This window comes from Streptopelia decaocto (assembly GCF_964273445.1).
Source record: "Streptopelia decaocto genome assembly, chromosome: 8".
Classification (NCBI taxonomy): Eukaryota; Metazoa; Chordata; class Aves; order Columbiformes; family Columbidae; genus Streptopelia; species Streptopelia decaocto.
In genome coordinates, this window is record NC_138662.1 from 5743464 (window position 1) to 5768531 (window position 25068).

A 25068-nucleotide genomic window follows, 5' to 3' on the forward strand; every position below is an offset into this window, starting at 1 on the left:
AAGAAGATACTAACAGGATCTACAGTTGGGAGATTGGAAAGTCTCCTCCTCTTTCTGCTTGGGCCTGGTATATTTGTGGAGTGGTGGCCATCATCAAAGTCTCCTCCGCTGACGCTGCTAGAAGGTGAGGTTGCTCTTCGCCTCTTGGAACCCATGGAATCCAACTTCTTCTATAATGAAGACAGATGTTCTTAAACTCGTGGCATTGCATCCAAACTCTCTGGTGAGAGCTAACTATGATGCTAGAATGCTTTAGGATGAGTCACATACATTTGGTATACACTACAGTTCAGTTAAGCCATATATCTAAACACCAGCTTTTTGAAAATTGGCAGGAGTAAAGGGAAATCGAAATGGTCCTACATTAAATATGATAAATCTATGATAAATTCTCCTGATTTATTGTCACTGATGACAGCAATGTCAGAAAGCCGAGGGCTCACAGTGATGAAAATGAATTTAGCAGCTCTTACTAGGACACATTTTTAAACTATCTACATTTTGACACCTTATCCCATGTATGATACCTAAGTGAGAATGGCTGTTTTAAAGCAAAGAGCTGTACAGAGACAAGTGCTTAGTTCTGGTGTAAAAGCACATAATTTCATGCCAAATTAAAAAAAAAAAAAACCAAAAAAACCAAAACCCAAAACCACACACAAACACAAAAAACCACAACCAACCAAAGAAAAAGCCCACAAATACAAACAAAACAAAGTACAAACTAAAATTCAAAGGGCTACTGAATACCTTGTCTTATATTCAAGCCAAAAAAGGGTCTGGACTATCATGCGACTACCACTCCCACTTTATGTGTAGGATGAACAACTCAAGCATCAAGAAGTGGAAAAGCCATCATCTTTTTTTTGTCTGTAGTTTTCCATTTATCAACACAAAGACAAATGAATAACCACCATCCAATAGCTACGGTGATTTAAAAAACAAGTTGTCGGCTCTTTCCCCACTTCCAGTGACAGTATCATAAAAATATCTTTATTTGTAGCTATCTCAAAGGCTGAAGACAGAATAGATCCATCTATCCCAGTCTATACCCATTTTCCAACCACAACAAGGAATTCCTTCTAGGAAGCACTCCATTGGTTTACAAGGTATGGCAGCACGACATAACCATATTAGAGCATTTATGTTAGATACAACCAATTTCAAGCACACAGATGATTAAGGCAGGAATAATTAACAGTTAGGATAAAGAAAAGCAAAAGTCTAAGGGAGAAAAATGGAGAGAATGGTGCGCATACAATCAATAATTTGCCAGATTTACCAGAGTACAACCAGCACCTCGAAAAGCCAGTCTCCTCATAGTGTCTGATGGCCAAGTACAGATACTGGGAGAAGGGAACGCTCTAAGAGTAGCAAATCAGCAATGGTGTTAGTACAGTCAAAACTGGAAGAAAAAGGAAAGAAGGAGAGAAGAAAATTGAGAGTAGATATAGCTAGGTAGCTTATTAAATATTAATAACAAATATAATATAGGTAGATAATGAAATAATAAAATCGAAGAATAAATTGAATAATTACAGTGACAGAGAAAAAAGCAAGAAACAGAAGGTAACTTTTTTTAGCCTAGCAGAAACCCTCTAAGTAATTTCATACACAGAACGCTAGACATTTCTGTCATTTTTACAGTAAAAACACATTTCTCTAATGTTCCTGAATACATATTACAGAATTTACAGCCACTTGCTAAAGAATGATTCATCAAGCACAGCAGGGAGTAAACATAAGCAATATCTGACCTGAGAGTAAAAAACAGAAAGTAGTAAAACTTATGGAATGCAAGTTTTACAGTGCTTATAACAATAAAAAAAAAAAAAAAAATTAAAGGTCAAGAACATTTAATAGAGTCTCTAGTAATGATGCCCCTCCCTCAGTCTTCCGAGTGGATTTTATCCTCATAAGTAAGCAACATTAAGGATCCAGCCGCACAGGTTCACTAAAGATATCCGTGTCAATTACTGAGCAGCCTCCAAATCTCATTTTTTCAGAAATTTCATGCAAAATGTGCAGAACTATTTTATGGCAAAATTATTATTTCTATTTAGTTCATACAACTACTGTCTTCTGTAAAATCCCAGAGAGATTGTTTTCCTGTTCGGTATTCTGAACGTTTTCATTACAGGCACATACAGAGAATCTTTGTGTTTTATTAGCTGGCAATTCATCTCGGGAACAGCCAGCCAGCCTGTTGCTTTTGGCACTGCCCCCAACTTTTATCTGAGAGCTCCAGCATCAAACAGCTAACACAGGCACGTGCTGCTGGGGAGGCTGCTGGAAAACATAAGTTCTTGGTTGTGAAAGAAAGGCAGGCAGGACTACTGGAACCAATAATTCGGGTTCATCCAGGAACCTGAAAGTAAACTCAGTCCAAGGCCCTCCTGAAATAACGATATGGGGAGCCCCAACCAGCATCTGCCTGCAAACCGCATTTGGGCTTCTCCGTGCCCGTTACCTGAGGCATGTGTGCTGCAGCTCTCAGCCAAATGGAGATGCTGGTGTACACTTAGATGACCAAGACACCTTCCCACTTTGTACACAGCCTCTAAAAACATTTTTCTCCTCTAATAACTGAGGAAGGTGCAAAACACATACAACAGGCTGAACAACATCATGAATACTCAGTGAGAATTGCTTATGTAAAACTCCTACCGAATGTCAGGCTCCAAAATGCAAACTTATCCCTCGATCTGCATGCTCATAAACACAGATAATCCTGCTGTCTACAGAAATGTGTTCTCTTTTACTTAAGAACATGTCTCCTAGATTTTCTTCTGCAATGTAGCTACTAGTTCGATCTGCATGCTCATAAACACAGATAATCCTGCTGTCTACAGAAATGTGTTCTCTTTTACTTAAGAACATGTCTCCTAGATTTTCTTCTGCAATGTAGCTACTAGTTCACAAGACTCTACACAGTTGCACCAAGAATCTCCACCACTACAAATGAGCCATCTCCTGTGCAACAGGAGCTTGAGTGTCTTACTAACTGCTCACATTACCCATAAAAATGTCACATAACCATAGACATTTCTATAAAAAATGCTTTAGCCATCACTAGTATACATGTATACTAACATATACACAAATGGGTGCAAGACTGCCTCTCCTGAAAGCTGTACTAGACTGATCGCCACAAGTATTACCCAGTCTAACCCATACCCAGTCTAACCTAATTAAACAAATAGTTTTAAATGCTTAAAATAAGCCAATGAGGTTCTAGCACACATTTAATTTTATGCCCCCAAATAAAAAACAACAACAAACAAACAAAACACCAAAAAAATATAGATACCACAGAAAGTGTTTTATCGTTATACCATTCAACAGAAATACTCAATAAATCATGTTAAATTCAGAAAATGGAACAAGGGAGGGAAACACAGCCAGAATTTCCCCCGATTACCGATCACATTGAAACCAGCTACAACACGGGAAAGGAAGGACGGCACCGACCAGACACTATAAAAGGACCAAGCTGGTGAAGAAGTGAGAGACACGGCACATCAATCGATCGTTTTATCAACACTGGGACAAGAAACAAAGAGGCAAAACATGGGATTTCCCCAAACCCTCCCACAGGCGGCCCCTGCCCGCACCCGGCCCGGTTTGTGAGGAGTTATTGTTGGCAGGAGGAGGAGACAAACACCCCTCCGGGCACCGGACCCGCCTGTGCGTCTCGGCCTGACAGGACCGTGTCCCCGGCCCGCGCTGCCGCCCGCGCCGGGCAGGGCGCGCGCCGGGCCGCGCTCCGAAGGCCCCGGTAGCGGCCGCGCCGCCGCCACCTGCCCTCGGCCACCCGCTGTCAGAGCTGCGAGCTCGGCCCGCGGACGGGACGGGGCGCTGGGGACGGCACCGCGGGGAGGGCTGAGGGAAACACCGCGGCCCGCGGGGTCGGGACACCCGTGACGGACGGCGACACGGCGGGGGCCAGGGCCGCGGCGGAGGGTGGGGACGGGGCGGGTGACACGGGGAGGCGAGGGGCTCGGCGGCCCCGGGCCCGGCGCGGGCCCCGCCGTGGCGGAGCTGTTGCGCGGCCGGGCGGCGCTGCCTCCCGGCGGCGGCCACACAAAGGGAGGCAGCGGCCTCCTGACTCCGGCTCGCCGCCCCGCCTGCGCGACCCCGGCGCCGTGCCGCTCACCCAGCCGGCTCCGCTCCGCCTCCGACAGCCGCGGCCGCACTCGCGCTCCGCCGCCCGCCCCGCCGCCGCTGCCGGTACCGCCGCCGCTCCGGCCCACCGAGCCCGCCGCTGCCGCAAAGCCCGCCCGGCCGCCAAACGCGCTGAGGCGGCGCGACACCTCCGGCGAGGAAGGGCCGCTTCGCTTTACGGCAGCGCCCGCCGGCGGCAGGAGGAAGGAGCGCGGCACGTGGGGCGGCGGCGAGCGCGGCCGGCGGCGCCATGAAGCGGCCCAGTGAGCGGGAGCGGGGACGGGGGTGGCGCGCGGGCGGCATCGCTGCCGAGCGCTCTGAGGAGAGGGAATGGCGGGGGCGGGCGGCGGCCTGGGACCGGGACGGGGGAACGGCGCGGGGCGGGGGGCGGCTGCCTGTGGCCGAGCTGACGGCGGCGGCCCGGGCCGGGGTGGGACGCCCGGGCTGCAGGGAGCGCGGGGCCGTCCCGGGCGCTGACCGGCGCGGTGCTTTGCAGAGCTGCGGAAGGCCAGCAAGAGGCTGAGCTGCCACAAGCGCTACAAGATCCAGAAGAAGGTGAGTGCGGCCCGGGCTGCCCTGCCCGCGGGGTGGTGCTCACGCTGGCCACTGTAACACCAATGGCGTGCTTTATACATTCCTACACAAACGCGTTGCACGTACAGGTGTGCCCAGTTAAGGATGTTATCTTGAATGTTAAGTCTGGACTGCAACAAAGAATGTGCTTTCCAGTTACCATTAGCCGAAGGATGATGTAGAAATAAGAGTAGATTTTTTACATCATTCCATTTGGCATTATTCTGGGCTGGTATGTTCAAGTGTAACCTTATATTGAGACATTATGCAATCAAAATGTTTCAATCTAAAGTCGGAAACATAACACTTTTTACAAGAGATACATCCCTTTTTCTTTTGCCTTCGACTGAGAAAATATTATTGTTCCCATCTTCAGATCAGAGAACACCACCGAAAAGTCAGGAAGGAGGCCAAAAAGCGTGGACGCAAAAAGCCCAAGAAAGATCCTGGTGTTCCCAGTGCTGCACCATTTAAGGAAGAGCTTCTGCGGGAGGCAGAGCAAAGAAAGCAGAGGGTAAAATACAGTTTGTGGGAAAGAACTGAGACGATTCCTATCTTCAAGGAAGCTTTGTGTGTGTGTGCGTGTACATGTGCACACCCAGAGGTGCAATCATGGTAGACTGTAAATGGTCCCAGTAGATGTGTACTTTGGAAAAATAATGTATTTATTTCTAGTATTATACAGTATGTAGCAATTTGCTCTTTTATTTTTAACCTTCATTTCATCACAGTCTGTATAAACATGCTGGAAATGTCATTTTTAGTGTAATCAGAAGTGCTTGTGATGCTAAGATACATAGATGTCCCATCAGAATGCTACAAGTTAAGTCTTGTGATTATGCGATTGTACAGAAAATAAGGATCTGCTCTCTGCAGTGTGGAGCATGGCTGTTATTTTGGGGTCTAGCTAGTGGATGTATTGCCTCTGGTTTCGAGGCGATTGAAAGCAAGAGTATTCTTTTCAGGATAGAATGCAAAAAATGTTCCCACTGTCACTTGGACAGGCACAACTTCTAACTAAGTTGTCTCGGGAACTTCAGTCAGAAATAAGTAAAAGGGAGACAGAACGGTATTCTTACCACCCTCAAATGTGTTTCATCTGGCTTGGGTCTTTGTTTGCCATCAGCTTGAAGAACTAAAACAAAAGCAGAAGCTCAACAGACAGAAAGAACATGAAAAGAAGAGGAAGCTTGAAGCTAAAAAGAATGCAGCCAAAATCCAGGAAAAAGCAGAGGGAAAGGTGGGTGTCTGATTCTTTGAAACTTAAAGAAGCAATAAAAGTAATCCTGAAACTACATCTTCTTAAGCAGTATGTTCTGTGTTACATTTGCATGCTGTATATGCACGGAAGTATAATACATTAATTCTCAGTTATATCATTCCCTTTCATTGTTATTTGCATTCAGGATTCCTCTGCCAAATCTAAAGCAAAGCCTAAGAAACTGCCGAATAAAAATTCGAAGAAATCATTTTGCAGGGAGCTCCAGAAGGTGAGACACTTCAACTATTTTTATATAATTTGATGAGAGTCAGCAATGAGACCACTTGTTATTTTCCTTTTTTGCATTACTGTGCAGCTGCCAGAGAGTAGACAGGTTGGTTGCGATAAACTTCTACACTGAAGTAAGGGATTTTATGACAGAACTGAGAGTTTCAGTCTTGTCTGGTGTGAGCTCCTGAGACATCCAGCATGTTGAGCTTTTAGACTTGGGTTAATATCAGTACATAGTGATCAGAGAGCTCTTGCAGCAGTTTGGGACTAATGTCTAAGGACTTCTTGCCTTTGGAGGAAAAAGATGAAAATTGCTTCAGCTTTCTGGTTTGTAGTTCAGAAGACAGGAGTTCAAACAAGAACAGTCTTATGAAACCTCATGAATCATTCTGTGAAAGTCAACAGTAACTGTTGTAAGCCACAGCTATTCCAGAGTGTCATCTGTCAAATGGTCTGTTACGTCTTATTTGAGAGTCTTCGCTCTTTTTTCTGACCTAGGTGATTGAGGCCTCAGATGTGGTTCTAGAGGTTTTAGATGCGAGAGATCCAATGGGCTGCCGGTGTCCTCAACTGGAGCAAGCTGTAACTTGCTCTGGAGGAGACAAAAAGCTGCTGTTGGTTTTGAACAAAACTGGTAAGAAGCACAGGTTTTCTTGAAGTGTTACTTGGTCACTGTGTGGTTCTGTAGTAGTAACTGAGCTATGAAGAAGAATTCAAAGGAATCTGAGATTCCATTGAGGACATAAGATCCAACTCTGAGCTCACTGCCCTACTGAAGGGGTCACATTTCCTCCACCTTTTAGTCTAGTTTGCTAAGAAAACACTACAGACAGATAAATGCACACTAGCCCCTTCCTTTTGCAGTAACATCTCAAGGCATTGGCCAGTCTCAGCCAAATTTGACAGAAGTTAAGGATCTTACAATTTTTAACATTTTTGTCAATGTAGGTGAATAGGCAAAGGTGACGATGCTTGTCCCTGCTCAGGCAACAGTGAGTTAAGGATCAGCAAATGAATGCAGTGGTTGGATTTGAAATTTGGCTTTGGGAAGTATTTTCTCTCTTCTATTGCTATAAGAAAGAATCTACACAAAAGGTGAAACCAGCTAAAAAGGCTGGAAATCACTGAGTTAACCAGCAAAAAGAAAATAAAATACTGACAGCGAGAGCAAAGGGAACTTTGTATTAGAGCAGCCTTTGCTGGGATGATGGGATAATCCTTCAGAGACCATCACTCTCTGCGCCATACAAAGTCTCCTAGCAAGACCCCAGCATTAAAAATGTGATACAGAGGCCAAAAACGTAATTTTGTATCTTCTGCTTGAGGCAGAAAATAAAGACTAAAACTTGCAACACTGAGTGTCTTTGGGGAGGGTACCCAGTATTTTTTTTACTGGGGTTTTCAGTCAAACATTATTTGTAACAAAACAGCATACTAAAGGCAGGAAATACAGCCTGGTTCCTGATTCCACATTAGTTTTCCTTCACACAGTGATATTTAAGATTCACAGGAGTGAAAGGACTGTGCTCTTTTTTTCCAGATTTAGTGCCAAAGGAGAACTTAGAGAAATGGTTGAATTATTTGAAGAAGGAGTTTCCAACAGTCGCTTTTAAATCAGCAACACTGATGAAGGACAGGACTATGGTAAGAGCTCTGCAGGCTGTCTCATTACTAAGTTGTATATGTTTGTAATCATGTGCTGACACATGTTGAAAAACAGGACCTCTTGTTCTTTAAAATTCCTTTTCCCTGTGTTTGCTGATACTGCTGTGACTGATGGATACACCTTTGCACTTTGACTAAGTTTTGTGGTACAGTGGGGAAATTATTGTTTAAATACATATTATTTGTGCCCAGGATGCTGGACTAGAGTAAAAGCAATTCTGTTTTTTTAACTCAGTGAGGAGAGGAAGATGAGGAATTTTTCATCTTCTACACAGGATGGCTGCACCAGTTTCATCTGAATTGTTTTGCAGGTTAAATGGTGCAGGCTGTACTAGTGCATTCATCCTGACTGTGGCCATAAATAAAGGTAGCACCTGACATATTTCATGAAGATTATAAGGGGGTCGCTGCCTGTGTCCTAGTCTCAACTCTTTGAAGATGATCATTTGAGTTGTATTAATACATAATGCTTCACGCAACCCTGATACCAGCATAGTGAAATAGACCCTCCTGCAAAATGGTGCAGAAACTGCAACACAGAGAGCGGGCTTTGAAAAACTTCCAAAAAATGGAAGCCTCTTGAGGGAATTTGCAGATTTAAGGATTCTACCAACTGAATGTACATGGTTATGTTATGGTCACACAACAAATCTGCAACACAGCCTGAACTGAAATCACAAGCCAGTTCACATTCCTTTTTCTCTTAGCAGTTGATGGCTGCTTTTTTTACTGTCACTTAATTGATTACCCAATTTCTTATTAAATGAATTCCTTCCATTTAGAAGAACACAGCAACATCTAATAGAGGATAAGAGTTGGAAACATTACAGTAGATAAATAAATCTTAGCATACATATTTAGTTTCCTAAATAGCTCCTGACCATGGTTTGGTTTTTTTTGTCTTTGAATCCCGTAGCAGGAACAAGTCACAAAAAGACGTGCTCGTGTTGATCTGTCAAGAACCACTGAATGTTTTGGAAGCAAATGCCTTGTGAAACTTCTTCAAGAGTACGGCAAGACTCAGAACAAAGCCATCCAGGTTGGTGTAGTAGGTAAGTGTTGGGGAGAGACAGGAAGAGGTTCCTTCTTCTCCCATAAAGTTTTGGTATCTTATATTGCAAATCGCATAAAGCAACACATTACTTTCTTGTTGGCTTTCCAGTAAATGTTCTTATTTTCATCTAAGACTCACTACTGCAGTACTGTATTTGACAGCAATCTGTGTTCCATTTACATAAACATATTGTATGTGATCTGTGGAAGACACATTGTGTGAGGCCTGAGCTGATTCACCAGCGTAGGGAAACAAGAGAACAAGATGCTACATACCACAAGCTTCCACTGACTTCCTCCTGTCTGATAAGATCTGTGGTGTGACATTCAGTGATGTCATTCATGTCCCTCTTATTATCAGTGTGAGAAATGAGGATACAAACCTTGTCTTACTTCTGTAGTGAAGACTTCAGATCCAACTCTGATCTCACACTTTAAAGATGTACTTTACCAAAGACACCTAGAAGAAGCGGTTTTGATCAGTGTTACATAGGCTGTTCTTATCTAACTAACAAGGACTTATGTGGTTTTGTCCAGGTTTTCCTAATGTGGGAAAGAGCAGCATCATCAACAGTCTTAAAGGAGTTCGAGCTTGCAATGTTGGCCTAACAAGAGGTGTTACCAAGTAAGTTGAGTCTGATAAAAGCTGTTCATTTCACTGTTTGTTGTTGTTTTCTGATTACCTTGAGTTTGTTGTTTGTGTACAATTTCCATCCATTAGGGCAAAGTATGCCCCTCTGTGCAGTTTCAAATGAAGGTTTCAATTTGCCAGGATGAAAGACTGAGCTGTGTGATGCAAGCCATCGGGGGGGATACAGTGTATAAACTTGTGCTTTTTGTACATTTAGATTTCTGTCCTACACAAAGCAAATGATGGAAAAGCACAAAAACTGAGTCTGTATGAAGTGCATTCAGTCCAACGCTGAGCTTTGTGTCTTGCATCCCTCACCACTACCAGCCCTTTGCTAGTTGATTTATCTACTTACAGTGCATTTCTCTCTCAACAGGTCCATGCAAATTGTGCACATTGATAAACAGACAAAGATCTTAGACAGTCCAAGTATAATTGCAGATCCTTCCAACAGTGCCCTGGCTCTGGCCTTGAGAAGTATCATAGACACAGAAGAATCAGGGTCAGCAGATGTGCTTGAAGCAGCAGATGCCATTCTAAATCACTGCAGTAAACAGCAGGTGAGCTCTTTCTTCTTCCTCATCTCTCACTGCATCCTGTCAGCCAGAGACTGTTTGCCCAATAACTTTTCTGATTAAAAAAACCCAAACAAACTGGTTTTAAGATCTCATTTACAATATCACAGAGTGAAAAATGAAGATACTCTGACTGCTTCCTATTACTACAGTGAAGACCTCAGATCCAACTCTGATTTCACTCTAGTTTCAAGTAGCTTAACCTAAGCCTAATTCTGACTCTGTTCTGTTTTTTCACAAACCAGTGTGCTGTCTCTATACACCCACTAGTATGGGTGAATAGCAAATGAATTTGATAAAGTAGGCATTTTGCTTTGTAGTGTTTACTCCCATATGCAATAGAAAAACAGCTCTTCACATTCTTTTTTGCCCTAATTGTAATCCAATTTGATTTGCTTTTTTTTATTCCTAAAACTAAAAGAAAAGTGGGTATCTATCTCTGAATGCACCGTTTTCTTTTGCATTAGGTAACGATTCACTATAGCATCCCAGATTTCAGCAACACTGAAGAGTTTTTAACTTTACTTGCTCAGAAAAGGGGCATGCTGAAAAAGGGAGGCGTTCCTGATGTAGAGAATGTAGCTAAATTACTACTGTGTGACTGGACAGGGTATGTATGCTATGAATTTTGCTTTATGCTGCTCACCTTTTTCATATTCTTAATCCAGCACAGCAGAAGCTGAATGTCGTGAGAAATACTTAGAAAGGAGAGGCTGCTTTTCACCAACACCCCCTCCCAAACATTTTATTTGGATAAAGAGCTGGATTGGCTAACAGATTTAGGGAATGCCATCCATGGGTTGTTTTCTAAAGTAGTGAAGGATACATGGAAAGAGCGAAAGCATGTTACTCCACAGCCAGTTTGCTGACTTCTGCTATAGCTCTGTATGGGGAATTTGCCTTCCTCTCAAGTACTCAGTCCATTTAGTCATCCTTCTACAGACAGGAAAGGATATGGCAAATTTTCTGTGGAAATTTATAGTGTTTCCTGTATTCTGAGGGTGGGAATAAATGTAACCCAGTAATTCAGTGTGACTATTTCCCTTGCTCAAGTGGTTCAGCTGCTTTTACAGCTCATGATTTTACAGGCAGATTTGCAGTGACAAAGTATGCCAGTTTTTTCCTCTCAGGAGTGGGCTATCCACTTAATACTGTTATTGAGAACTTCAGAGTCAAATTTAAATAGCTATTTAACTGCTGTTAAACAGATGATAATAAATGAATGGTTAGGCTGGGAAGTTTAAGAGAGTTATCTTTGGTTGTTTTTTAATGCTAGTATTTTGTTTTCCCAGAGCTAAAATAAGCTACCACTCACAACCTCCAGGATCCTGGAGACCGCCACCATACCTTACAGAAAAAAAAATAGCTGAAATGCAGGAGTGCTTTAATTTAAATAAGCTAGAAGAGGAAAACAACACCACTGTTCAAGGTAGGACTGTTACTGTAAGGCACTGCTACCATTAGGAGTGGTGGTAGTAGTTTAAATGGGAGGTTTTGAATGGAAGCCCTCCTGGGGTTTCACATGATAGTTTTGTCAATATGCAGTGAATATGAACATTTTAGAAAATAAATGGAGTCTGATGCAACAGAATAGTGTATCTGTGTGCTGGTTTAACATAAATTACCCCTGCTAGTTCCTGTTTTCTGCTTAACTGCCCTAACTCTCCTAAACTCCAACCAGGGGAAAAGAATGTTTAAGAGCACATAGACACTGCCTAATCAGGCCAACAAAATACATTTTACGTAGTACAACATATACTCATATCCAAGTCTTTCAGCTCCTAGCAATTTTCTGTAGAAGCCTCAGGGAGAGCTACTCTCAGAGAATTGTTCTTCGTTCTACCTGCTTATGTGGGAGTGTCGTCTTTTGGAAGGAAGGGGCAGGACAGGACTTTTTCTAGCCCTGATCTAATTATGGCTGTTCTCTCAGGGAATAGGGGTTACATCTGGTGCTAACACTGACTTAACAGACACTTCCCTATGTTTTTCTCAGCTTTGAAACACCCCAGTCCAGCAAGCAGCATAATTTTCCAGTCAAGTGGTATGGTAAATGGGACAATAGAGGAAAATAAAGTGATAGAGGAAACATCGGAGTGGGAAAACTTGGAAACAAGCAAGGAGGGGGACACAGAAGAAGAGGAGGATTTCACAGAAAGTGATGATGATCCAGACGATGTGGAAGAAGAAGAAGAAGAAATGGATGTCGAAGAGGTAAATCGGGATTTCATTAGGCAGCTTCTACCTGTTTTAGATCCTGACACCAAGACCCAGTCAGTATCCTGCTGTAAACTGAGAAGTGTAGACACTGCGGAGCTACTAAGAGTAATCAAAAAGCCTTTCTCCTAGAGATAACAGCTGCGTTTTTTGCTTAACTAAGGAAACAACAACATAATCAGTTCTAAGGCAGCATTCCTGACCAGCTATACAAGGGGCATCCATGTGATCATTACTCTTTGTTAGGTTTTATTTGCATGATAGACTTCATTAGCAATGTCTAAATAAACACATGATGTCTGACCTCTCTGACTTGCAGGAAAGCAAAGTTCAGGTCACCAGGAAAGCAAAGCTTGGAAAACAACAGACAAGTCCTACAAATTCAGAAAAACAGATAGCAGGTCTGTATTAAAAACCCTGGCTTAAAGGATGGGCTCTAGTACTTTAGCACTTGCAGTGGTTTCACTTACACATTTTCTTTTCTCAGAAAGCGAACATTCCAATTCACTGTCACTCAACTTGGATAAGACAGCAGATGAAGATGATGCCTATGATTTTAACACAGATTATGTGTAAGGAATTATGCGTGAAGACATGGTTTGGAGACTCTTACTACTGGCTTTCAGAAGAGTCATGAAGACTTGTGTTGCAGCAGAAGTTGGAGGAATGCTGCAGAGTCACAATTATTGATGTATCAAATAATGTATATACTAGTGTATTTCCCTTGATCATTTCAGATTTTATACAAATCTAGGAAACTGACTGTATTCAGCTTTTAACTCCTAAACTTTATTTCCTGTATTAAAAAAAAAAAAGCCTATTTAAAAAAAATTTCTAGTAGACTGAGGTAATTCTAGTCATGTTCAAGCAATTACATTTCATGGTAAGTTTTCATACTCCCTTCCAGAGGATTACAGAGACATTACTTCTAGAGCGTGACTCAAATCAGTTAAGTTTTCAGTATACTTCTGCAAAAAATGGTAGAACTTTCATTTGTAAAAGTTGTTGAGAAAATGCCACTTATTTCAGCTCGGCATCAGGTATTTTATCTAAGTGCTGTTTCAGAAGCTTCACTGGGAAAGGTAACTGAGATTATATTAGCAATCTGTCTTCACCGGGGAACAAGCTTCTTGTTCTTATGATGCTCTCGAACAAAAGATGTATTTCCTGATGACACCTATTACACATGGCAACAACTGGTAACTGTAAAGCAAAACGTTGCTCGGTGTTGTACGGACCTGTAATTGCACTCAGCCTGTAGTGGAACTGGGGGAGCAAGAGAATGACCAAGAGACCCTGCACTTGCCCAACAATTTAGAATAAACACCTGACACCAAGCATCTTCCTCCCATGTGCCTGTTTTCTTCCTGTTAACCTAAAGGTGTGATTTCTATGTTCTTTAGGAGTTGTATTTTCCCTAAATGTATGTAGAGGCAAAGTCCTCTGCAGCTTAAAAAAGTATGAAGTGCAGACACAGACACGTACCGTTATTTAAGCCTGCTAAAACAGCCTGGCCATCAGAATTCAGTTGGTGTCGGCTGATCTAGTGCAATCTTTCAAAGTCTGGCAACTGAACTTATTATTCCTCACCACTTTAAGGACAAGAATGGTTCTTTTTCATCAAAACCAAGGAAAATAATTGATACATAACAAACCACAGATCAGCATCCATGACAGAAACAGAACTATAGGTAGTGACTGTAATGAGTGAAGTAGTTGGAAATCCTGTTAAATTATAAAGCAGTACTAAAACCATAACTCATATACATGAATGAGCCCTTTAGCTCATGCTGCCCTGCATCTCAGACAACACAACACTGAGCCCATCACTGCATTAACACAAAGCCCTTTAAACATACTGAGGACTGTTCACAAGCAGTATTATTGAACAAAAATGACAACTTGAGTTCAAACCTGTATTAAATGGGATAGTTGGCACAACAGCTGCTGGGATATACATCTCGTAGTAACCACTACTCAACATTATAACCGTAAAAAAAAAAAATCAACATATGTAAGAGGCAATAGGCAGCCAGCTGCAAAAGGGCACAGGAGTCTTACCTGATGAGTTTAAACAGCCAGACCAGGAAAAGCACAGTGGGAAAAACTTCGGTAGCAGAACCATGCTCACCTGAAAGAGCTATGAGGAACTTAACAAAATTAATCTGTGATTCGTACAGCCTGTTCCCCAAAATAAACGTTTTGTACAATTTTAGAATGAGATTGCTTTCACAAAGATGAGATTAATTGGCTCTAGTTTCAATCACTTACTGTATTTTAAGTACTAAGGAAACATACTTCATGTATCAGATCAAGTATAGAATCAGATTGCCATTTACCCAAGGTTTGAGTCTACATGTTAAATTGGCTTTTATTTTTGAACAAACTTTTATCCAACTATTTACAAAAATGTTTTAGTGTTCACTGGCAGTTAAAACCACTTTGCATAGTGAAATAATACTTGAAAGATGAATCTTTAAATAAAAAAAACAGGATTCTATTTTGCAGAATTCTGCATGAAAGACACAAAAATGGTTGGGAGGAGATTTCATGCAGGAAAGGGTTGTTGATTATTTCAGAGGATAAGAAAACAAAACAGAACAAAACCCAAGCAGCCCTTAATTACAGCACATTGCTGTGCAAGATCTGCTTGGTGCAAGCACCATCTGAAGTTGTATCTTAGAAACTTTCTATAGCTGACAAAATGATTCTCCTCTAGACTTGTAGTAAAGAGCAGAAGAACACATAGCAGACAGAAATGAACTAAGGAAAATGCCAGTTTGTGGAGATCCTCCTTTGCTTTCTATAGTGCTGCTGGAGTAGCATCTTCCGTCACACAAGCGAAGTGAGTCTCCTTTGGAACTGTGCCTTTCAGAACTGCACCTGAATAAGCACATTACCTTGTGCTCCAGAAGGCAAGGGCTGCTCTGTAAAACAAGCTGGCTAAAAAAAAATGCTCTGCTTGGCTCCTGAAGTTTCCTGAGAAAATGCCATCAGTTATTAAAATTGACTCTACTTTGCTTCATAGGCTTCTGAATGTCTGCGGATCAGGCTGAACTTGCCTGTAGGGTCGGGAACATACCACTTCTCCCAGACTTCAGCATATGAAGCTGTTCTTCCCCATGGTTTGAAGTGTCCATTCCAATGGAGCAGCTTGGCAGCTTTCACAAACTGAGGAGAGTACCTCTTTCCAGCACTAGACCCTTTTATTGAAAAAGAAGCATTAGCGCCTGAAATAAATGCAGCAGAAACACCAACATGCAATATTTTAATTTCAAAACTAAGGTTTTTAACAAAGGAAATCTTGTCATTTATGGAAAAAAAGGAAGTGATTTGGGAGGCAGAAATCGGGGCAAAGTGAAAAACATAAGGTGCAACTGAATGCCACTGTGGTCCGTCACAGTATTTATTTTTATGTACCGCCTTAGCTCCCAAATTCTCTAAACCCTTCCTTAATACCCAGATGTATTCAGCAGCCTATGTGTTGTTCATTGGAAACAAAACCTAATAAAGCTCTTCCAGCACTGGGGTTTCAACAGTAGCAGAACAGGTATGAATGTCTGTTCCTCTCAACAGTCGTGGAAGAAACACCTGGAATCACTTCAGATACAACATATATGTGGAAAAAGGGAAGGAACATGCGAAGTCATTTGAGAGTAAGCCAGTTCAAGAAGTAGCCCCCTAGCAGATCAAAAAAGAACTTGAAAGATCAAGCCCACAAGCACTGAGATGGTATTGCAAAGCAGTGTTTCTTAAAGAACAAGGTATAAAATAGAGGAAGAAAAGATCCATTTGCTGCATCATCAAATAGGTGTCCAGCTACAGATCTGGAAAAGCACTGGGGAAGTAGTGTCACAAATGTTCCATACGTACCGAGATGCCGGACATTCCACATGGGATCAATACTGGAATGTCGCTTGTAAAATACAATTAGCAGTGGAGGTGTTGTGATGCTGCCAGCCAGTGTCCTACTGTAAAGTTCCTCTCTGAAAGAGAAGATGAAAAGAAGTTGGGAAGGATGCTTGTGTGGCCCTAGAGCTGTTGATTTTCACTTGCAGCTGCATGATAGGAATCCACAGACACATACAACACATACATAGTCCTTCATTTAACAGTTAGATGCCATCACCATAACCCACTCCCTGACCCACTGTCACCACCAGCTTGGGGGTACTTACGCTACATTAAGTGCCATCCACTTCTCCAATTGCTTAGTGATGTTCTGTAACTTCCATTCTGTCAAATTGGCAACAAAAACTCCTGGATTGAAAGAGCAGGTGCTGGCTTTCATGGCAAGCTTTCGGATGGTTTCTTTTTTGTAATCTAGAAACCCAATGTAATTATACTGTGGGGAAAAAAAAAAAAAAAAGAGAGAGTAGAAATTAGCTTAAAATACAGTCGAACTGCTATTTAAAGAAAAATTCCGCACAACTTCCAACAGACAAGCATAGCCTGAAGTTGTTAAAGCAAATACCCCTTCCCTTAACATGAGACAAAGAAAGCCTAAGAGGTCTAACATTTAAAAAATATTATTACATAAACTACATATTTAAGGAATTCTGCATGATCTTACCAATACCATATTATTAATACAGTACCACTCCCAGAAAACGTCCTTCTTAAACACTCATAAATGAAAAATTCTCCTTCAGATATTCTAAGATCTCCTGCTGTTCCACACTGGGAATTGCTCTCACTGTAAAGCACAGTAAAAATTCAGTGCTTTTACTGTGCCTAAAACTGCAGGCGTCGTTTGTAACACAAATGTCAGACTAAATTGATTTGGGCAGGGACAGTCACACCTTTCTGCTCACTGCACATGGCAGTCAGCCTGCAAGTACATTAAAACCGAGTGCCCTTTTCCAAAGCCTGGGATGTATAGTATTGAAACCACTGAATCAGAATTAAACTAACCTGATTGCCCGCTCCACGGACGGCAACTTTGTTAGTGGTTGAGTCACAATCATCTGAAAATGCAGCTGCATGTCCAGGTTTCAGTGGAGTGTTGTAAAGCTCAAGAATATCATCTGAAAAATAGAAGTGAGCACCGAAAAATTAAAAGCAATGCTGGTGAAGCACTGAGTGACTTTTTGTTCAGTCCATTGCCACAGCAGATAAAACCACACAGTTTAATCCACCTCACTCATATTTACAAAGTGTTTGGTGACTGACCTCAGCATAAGGCCAGTGGCAAAAGCCTAAGAAAAGGTCCCCTACCTTGCACTATTATATCATCATCCACATAGATGACCTTCTCTGCATGAGGTACCAAATAGGGCAAGTAGAATCTTGCAAAGGTTAACTGCAAAAACAAGAAAGCAAGAGAAATGAAGAATTAAATGCCAATTTGTCCAAATAAATGTGAAATTGATTGTTACTCCTGGCACTTTTCAAAGGGACTAATGTCCAAGACAACTTCTACCAAGGAAACAGAATAGGCAGCAAGATCCTGGGAGTTATTTAAACTAAACAGGTTCCATCAATTTCTGGTTTCCTACGAATTGGTGCATTGATAAACTAACTTTAAAACTGGTCTATATTAGAATTTCTTATTTCTCCATATATACCTGCAGTATCTCGGAGGTGCTGGCATGCTTGACATGCAAGCTGCTATGTGTCACTGTAGCTAGCAGCAAAAAATGATATTAGGCATGCATATGTAGATATTCAATCCATCTCTCACTATCTGGAAATTTATTCTTACTGAAAATTTAGGAATTTGATTATCAAATATTCTTCTACAGTAACGGATTTGATTTTGATCTCTAGTTGTGTTCAAAAGCCAATCTAAACATATTGTTAATAACTAATAATTGCAAAAAGTAATCAACATCATCCTCACTGGTTTTAGGGTGTCTGCCTTTTGAGGATCCACTTGTACTTTTCCTTCTAAGACACGAGGGTCAAAATCCAAAATTCGGTATCTCAGATTTTTCAGAGCAGTGTTACTTAGCCACAGCCTGCAAACAGGAGAAAGGCACAGATTTTGTCAAGTGAGACAAAATCAAACAAAAAGTGGAGATGCGAGTGACAGTGACACAGATCTTGATCTGGCCATTCACTTCCCTATCCAACAAACATACATATAGAATGTAATCTATGGCTGATATCAGTGGTGTCCTGTACGACTGCAGGGGCATGTCCACCGTCAGGGTACTGGACAGCTGTGATACATGAAAGTATGAGGTTGCTTCTTATTTTATTAGAAATACATGGTCCTGTTATCACAGATCCTCCACAAAAAATATCGTTGTGAACGGATGTGGGTAAAACTATCAAAGAACAATCAAAAAATGGAGAAACTTCATTCCCAGCATCTGAATTGCTTAGATGAAATGTATGAAGTAATTTGTACAACCCCTCCACCAACAAACTCCAACCCCACCAGTTGCACATAACCCCACTGGAAAAGATAGCTCTTCTCCATCCCTGAAATATTTCCAGAGGGAACAACTGCAGGACTCCCCACAGCAGCCTTGCCAAAAAGCTGCAATAAGCAGCAGCATGTAGGACTGCAAACAATTTAGAGGAACGCCGTTCCAGGGAAAGTCAGTTCTCCCTCTCCTCAATGATACGGAAGTTTTACAACATTGTGGGAAGCTAATGAAAAGATCATTACCTCAAGTGATCCACAGTATCATTCAAAGTAACAATATAGAAAACCACGTTGGATTTGGTGTGACTGTAAATACTGTTCATGGCTGCAATTGCACCCCCGAGCCTCTCATCTGATGCTGCAATGACCACAGAAATCTCCATATCATTCCTTTCACCTTCTAGCCTCTGGGGAACTGCAGGGATGAAATCTATAGGCTGAAGTCCTACTGGGTTTGAATCTGTGAAGTACAAATGGTATCACATAATAAGCAGACATTATTACCATGCCAAAATTCCCAACACCTGCCATTATGTCTACTATGGAAGCACTTGGATGTCTCACATGGGGTGTGGATTACAGTGTGCCAGTATCAAACACTTAAAATATGGCACTTGCTCTTGAGAATCTCAGATGTTAATAAGAAAACATTTGACAAATAAAGTACATACTATGCATCACAACAAGGTACTAAAATGAGGCTTAAACTACAGTAGGCCACACTTACCTTTGGTCCCCTCTGTCATGTCTATAATCTCACTGACTTCCTCCTCTCACCTCAACCAGCTTTTAGCCTTTTTCCACATCACCCTTCCCTCTTTTTCTTCTACTTTATTTTCCTCTTAGATAGAAATCAATGAAGAAAACAGAAATTGTAAATGCAAGTCACTGTTGTGATTTATTTTCACACTGAAGATCGAGGCATTAAGTACAGCCCACGTTTAGTCCATCACAGATCACACTACATTATCTAAGCTGAAAGCACAAGAAGGTTTCTGTCTGGCCAGAGCACGTGCTTTCCCACCAATAAAAAACAACAAAAACCCACCAACATACCTGACAATTTCTGTTTTAAGAAGTCACTGAGGCCCACGAAGTTATGATGAAGAACTAGCAAAAATATGACAACTGCCACTATAAGGATGGAAATGTTCACTGAAAATTTAAAAGAAAAAAGTTTATCAACATAAGCAGAGAAAGACTGGGAAACTCAGAAAAGTGCAAAAGAGATTTTTAAAAAATTAGACGCATACATATGCACATACCTTCTCTTAATGACATTCTCATTTTAATTAGTAGCATGTTTCCTGCAAACCTGCAAGACAAAAAATACAGCAGTCACTTTCTACTTCCAGTGCCTGTCTACACAAGGCACAACACACTATTGTGTCCAGACGGTTTCTGAATGCAGTCAATGTTTCCCTCTCCTAAAGAACAAAAACAAAAGTATGTTACATTTCAATATCAGAGTGTTGTATCTCAGTAAGTACGTAGCTACAATTATGTATCTAAAGAAGTACTCGGAGATGAAAAGGGAGACATAGAGATACTGCCACTTAACTACGCTTGCATAAAACAAGCAAACAAACATAACACTCGACTCTTTCTGCCAGTCAAAAGTCATCTGGAAATAATTTGGAAGATTATGTATGTTTGTTTTTTTTTTTTACTGTTGAACCAATTTATTTAACTATCTGAACTGGAAGTATCCCAGTAATAAGGCAAATGATTATACATTTCTTTCCAGTCTTAAGTAACTGCAAGATTTTGGCAGGACACAGTGTTTATCAGATTTTAACAAGTAGCATTATACGGTTTCAAAACCATGAAATTGTCTACATAAAATATAACAGAATATCAGCTGAAGTATCAGTGTCATCATACAAAAAAAAAAAAATCACAAAACTGTAAAAGAAGGTATTATCATCACGCTATAGGAGGAGAGAAAAACACACTCAGAGCAATGATGCGATTTGGGTATGCAATTCAAACACATATATTTCTTATTTAACGGTAGCCGTCATTGTGAAACCAGAACCAGTGCGAAGTAGCTCTTGGGTGACACACGGAAAGCACTCGCAGCACAACACCACGCATGGCTCAAGAACCACTTCTATATTCAAACACTTGCAAAACAGACAAATTAAAACACCTCAAACTGCATTATGACCATTACGTGTGTCAGACTTCACCAGCTTCTCTCCGCTGCTGCGTTTCCTGCACGGGGAAGACACATTTATCAAGCACGGGCAATAAACGCTGTGTGCCATGTCCACACCGGGCAAGACACGCAGCCGTGGGTTACGGAAGGTCTCTCTTCAAAATGTGCGAGAGTCCCCGGGCCCTGCGGCAGCGAAGGTGAGAGTGCACACAGACAGACACACACACAGACACGGACACACACACACACAGACACGGACACACACACACACAGACACGGACACACACACACACACAGACACGGACGGACACACACAGAGACACGGACGGACACACACACAGAGACACGGACACACACACACACAGAGACACGGACACACACACACACAGAGACACGGACGGACACACACACACAGAGACACGGACGGACACACACACACAGAGACACGGACACACACACACACAGAGACACGGACACACACACACACAGAGACACGGACACACACACACACAGAGACACGGACACACACACACACAGAGACACGGACACACACACACAGAGACACGGACACACACACACAGAGACACGGACACACACACACACAGAGACACGGACACACACACACAGAGACACGGACACACACACACACAGAGACACGGACACACACACACACAGAGACACGGACACACACACACACAGAGACACGGACGGACACACACACAGACACGGACGGACACACACAGAGACACGGACGGACACACACACAGACACGGACACACACACACACAGACACGGACACACACACACACAGACACGGACACACACACACACAGACACGGACACACACACACACAGACACGGACACACACACACACAGACACGGACACACACACACACAGACACGGACACACACACACACAGACACGGACACACACACAGAGACACGGACACACACACACACACACAGAGACACGGACACACACACACACACAGCCCCTGCCCTCAGGGACACCGCAGCAGCCCGCGCTAAAAGCATTTACACACCGACTTTTCCAGAAACGGTTGTCCAGGCCAACACAAAGCCGCGCTAAAACACTCCAACACCCGCTCATGGCTGCCCTGCCGCAGTTTCGGTCACGCCGCGGACGCGGCTCACAAGCCCTGCGCTGGGCACACACCGCTCCCCCCCCACACCGCATCGCCCGGCGGCACAAACCCGCCTCCTCGGCGGGGCTCCCGCGCGGCGCCCCCTCCGCAGCCCGCGGGAGGCACAGCCCAGGCGGGAGACTCGCTCCGAGGCCGGCAGGGCCGAGCCCAACTCTACCGAGACCCCCCTCACGTTCCTCTCACCGTCCGCCCGCGCCGCCGCCAACTGCCACCTCGGCAATGCGCCGCGGCCGCCGCCGCTCAACGGCAGCCTAACGGACCGCAGGTGCCCGCCGCGATGCCTGATGGCCGCGAGGCGCGAAGGCCGGGCCGCGCCCTCTCTGCTGCACTAGCGGGGCTGCGGCTGCTGCCGGCACTTCACGAGGAGAGCTCAAGCCTTGGTCGGGAAGGGCAGCACGCAGGCTGCCAACTCAGTGCCGATCCCGGAGAGGCGACACCGCGGGCGCCTCGCGCCTGCCGGATGAAGGCCCCTCAGTCTGGGGTCCTGAGGCTCGAGGCCGCCGTTGCCGGGGAGACAGCGTCCCGCGCCGGCCGTTGCCGATGGCGGCGCAAGGCAACGACAGCGCCGAGGCGGTGGAGGCCGAGGCGACAGAGGCCGAGGCCGAGGCGGTAGAGACCGAGGCCGAGGCCCGGGGCAGCGGAGAGCCGCTGACTGTAGCAGTAAACCGGCACCACTGCTCGTGGGGCGACGGGGCGGAGCAAGACTGGCGTGTTTCCGGCCAGCTCAGCAGGCTCCTGCCGCTTTTGCTGCAAGCGCAGGCACTCCTCGGGCAGCCGCTGTCCCTGCCCCGTGGGTCCTTCGCCACCGCCGCGCCGAGCGACGCCAACAGCCGGCAGTCGCCGCCGGGCTCCGACGGGGAAGACACAGACAGCTCCGAGGACTGTGAGGAGCCGCGCTCCGCCGCCATGCTGAACATCTTCCGCTCCATCCCCACGCAGATGGTAGGGCGGCCCCGGGAGGCCCGGTCGCTGCGGGCGGCGGCGCTGCCCACCCGCGCTGTGCCGGCAGCTCGTGTGGGAAACCGCTGCGCGTCTGCGGCTCCGTGTAATTGCCGTGGCTTGCTCTGAAAATTCGAGCTTTAAGGTGCTGCACAATGCAGGTCACACACAGCAGTGCAGGGAAACCCCCCTGTACTTCTGTGTCTGTGCCGTGTACAACCAGAAAACAGTGCTCCCAGCGAGGGCCACGTTTCCTAGAGTCACGCAAGCACAGGTTTTGCATATGCTCTCTTTTGTGGTGTCATGGCTTTTACATAGCAATACGAAGCTAACTACAATGGCATTTTGAACTTACATCACTTATCCTGAACAGACAGTGCTTGCTTTCATTTTTAGATGATGTGGTCGAGACTGTAGGGAAGGCATTAAGTGATTTTAATTCAGTTAATTCTTCATTCTTTTACACTTGAAATTCAGACACTGTAATAAAAATAATTCCTGTCTGTTTTGAAAGTTGAACAAAAAAGCTGAGAACCTGTGGTCAGGCTGACTCTAGGCTCTAACCTGAAAGAGTTTAACTAGTCTGTGTTTTGGGTAACTGACAAAAAATATCTCTTTCCACAGGATTACAAGGGCCAAAAATTAGCAGAACAGATTTTTCAAGGCATCATTCTTGTCTCTGCGGTATGTATACTAGAACTATAGGTGATAACATATGGACTTCATTATTCTGATCTTACACACAAGGTTTTTTTCTCATTGTTTGGCTTAACTGGGTCACTAAAAGCTTTAGACAAAATCAGATTGGCTGTCATGGATCAAGACTTTTCTTCTTTAAATCTTTTACTTTCATTATTGGCCTACTATTTTGGAAACAAAGTTAGAAAGATGTATGAACTGTATTTTTCTACTTCTCCCCCGGCCTTGCAACTTAATCATGGCATAAGAAATGGTTTTGGTTTTGTTTTTTTCCCCAGATAATTGGTTTTGTCTATGGATACATCACCGAACAATTTGGGTGGACTGTCTACATAGTTATGGCTGGGTTTCTTCTTTCATGTTTGGTAAGAATTTTTTTCCCCAAACCAGAAAATGTATGCACTATTTAACCTGAAATAATTGTTAAATTGGTATTTAAGTCAGATAGTTAATACATACTTTCATCTTTAGAAGTGCTTTACAAGCCAGTAAGTGCCTTTTCTCAAATACTAGTAAGATCTTGGAGAACACTGCGATTTAATACTGCTACATAACATTTAATTGAAATGAAAAACTAATTCAGTGTCACTTTCACGTCAAGCTGACAGCATTGATAACAGAAAGGACTGTAAGGCTTTCTCTGGAGTAGTAGCTTGTCACAAAAATTTTTCAGCTGGCTGGTGCCAACCAAGGAAAGAGGGTAGAACACCAGTAGCGAGTTACAAGAGGAATTCCTTATTCACGCACACAAGGTGTCCCATTCCAGCTGGGGCACACAGAATGCAATTTCATGCATGGTTCTTATCAGTTACTTATCTGTGATGCCAGATAACAGGAGGGTTTCACAGAGGTGTTGGAGGGTGCTGGTGTAACCTCTGTAGTCCAGGGATATCCTTTTCTCTTCAGCATTTGTGCTTTCATCCCCCTCCTTGCAAGGAGCTGGGGTCCTTTAGCTAAGCATGACTATGAGGTATACAATGTAAGCTATACATATATGGATATGTATCTTGATACTATGAAACTATGAACTTTAAAACTAACTGGTACAATAGTTAGGGCGTAAGATTTTCCTAACAAGCTGTACAGAACACTTATCCAGCGTCTTGATTTACATGTTCTGACTTCACTCCTTTTCTCTAAGCTAACCCTCCCTCCGTGGCCTATGTACCGCCGCAATCCTCTCCAGTGGCTACCTGTGCAGGAGTCGGGAGCAGAAGACAAGAAGTCAGCAGACAGAAAACCAAAGAGACATGCTAAAAGCTAAAAACAATGTGGTTCTTCCTGCTGTTACTTCATTGAATTTTGTTAAATGCATTTCCACTGGGAGATACTTTTTGCTTTAGTGTGTGGTTCTTTTTT

General features: G+C 43.4%; 4 protein-coding genes across 15 annotated transcripts in view; 2 read left to right on the forward strand and 2 right to left on the reverse strand.

Annotated features, from left to right (window-relative positions):
- PBRM1 (polybromo 1) overlaps window positions 1-4314 on the reverse strand; it is a 62482-nt gene extending 58168 nt beyond the window's left edge. For 5 of the 7 annotated variants that reach the window (XM_082059821.1, XM_082059817.1, XM_082059818.1 and 2 more), the window contains exons 1-3: window positions 4157-4254; window positions 1283-1405; window positions 15-170 (exon numbers count right to left, since the gene is read on the reverse strand). In XM_082059821.1, coding sequence (XP_081915947.1) covers window positions 15-170; window positions 1283-1321 — 195 coding nt within the window. In that variant the 5' untranslated portion in view covers window positions 1322-1405; window positions 4157-4254. Of the gene's footprint in view, window positions 1-14; window positions 171-1282; window positions 1406-4156 lie in introns of those variants that run through there. The other 2 variants (XM_082059819.1, XM_082059816.1) reach the window with 2 other exon arrangements.
- Window positions 4315-4324: 10 nt separating this feature from the next.
- Window positions 4325-13990, forward strand: GNL3 (G protein nucleolar 3). Its single transcript, XM_082059827.1, has 15 exons — window positions 4325-4427; window positions 4661-4719; window positions 5114-5251; window positions 5864-5977; window positions 6144-6227; window positions 6728-6863; window positions 7770-7873; window positions 8811-8946; window positions 9485-9572; window positions 9955-10138; window positions 10621-10763; window positions 11446-11582; window positions 12147-12364; window positions 12687-12768; window positions 12855-13990. Exons 1-15 carry the CDS (start codon window positions 4415-4417, stop codon window positions 12941-12943), a joined length of 1725 nt encoding a protein of 574 aa, XP_081915953.1. The 5' UTR covers window positions 4325-4414; the 3' UTR covers window positions 12944-13990.
- Window positions 13991-14712: 722 nt separating this feature from the next.
- On the reverse strand, window positions 14713-22392 carry GLT8D1 (glycosyltransferase 8 domain containing 1). 6 transcript variants are annotated; one of them, XM_082059832.1, is made up of 11 exons: window positions 22255-22368; window positions 20896-20960; window positions 20009-20058; window positions 19800-19898; window positions 18987-19203; window positions 18210-18327; window positions 17585-17669; window positions 17282-17394; window positions 16546-16712; window positions 16241-16353; window positions 14713-15570 (listed from the first exon to the last, which is right to left on the reverse strand). In XM_082059832.1, exons 3-11 carry the CDS (start codon window positions 20043-20045, stop codon window positions 15380-15382), a joined length of 1140 nt encoding a protein of 379 aa, XP_081915958.1. In that variant the 5' UTR covers window positions 20046-20058; window positions 20896-20960; window positions 22255-22368; the 3' UTR covers window positions 14713-15379. The 6 variants fall into 6 exon arrangements, with proteins under 6 accessions (XP_081915958.1, XP_081915955.1, XP_081915957.1 ...); XM_082059829.1 differs by having other exon boundaries at window positions 20761-20960; XM_082059831.1 differs by lacking the exon at window positions 20896-20960 and having other exon boundaries at window positions 22255-22392.
- Window positions 22393-22471: 79 nt separating this feature from the next.
- SPCS1 (signal peptidase complex subunit 1) lies at window positions 22472-25039 on the forward strand. Its single transcript, XM_082059838.1, has 4 exons — window positions 22472-23013; window positions 23635-23694; window positions 23988-24074; window positions 24851-25039. The coding sequence occupies exons 1-4, from the start codon at window positions 22612-22614 to the stop codon at window positions 24971-24973; spliced, it is 672 nt and encodes a 223-aa protein (XP_081915964.1). The 5' UTR covers window positions 22472-22611; the 3' UTR covers window positions 24974-25039.
- Window positions 25040-25068: the final 29 nt, after the last annotated feature.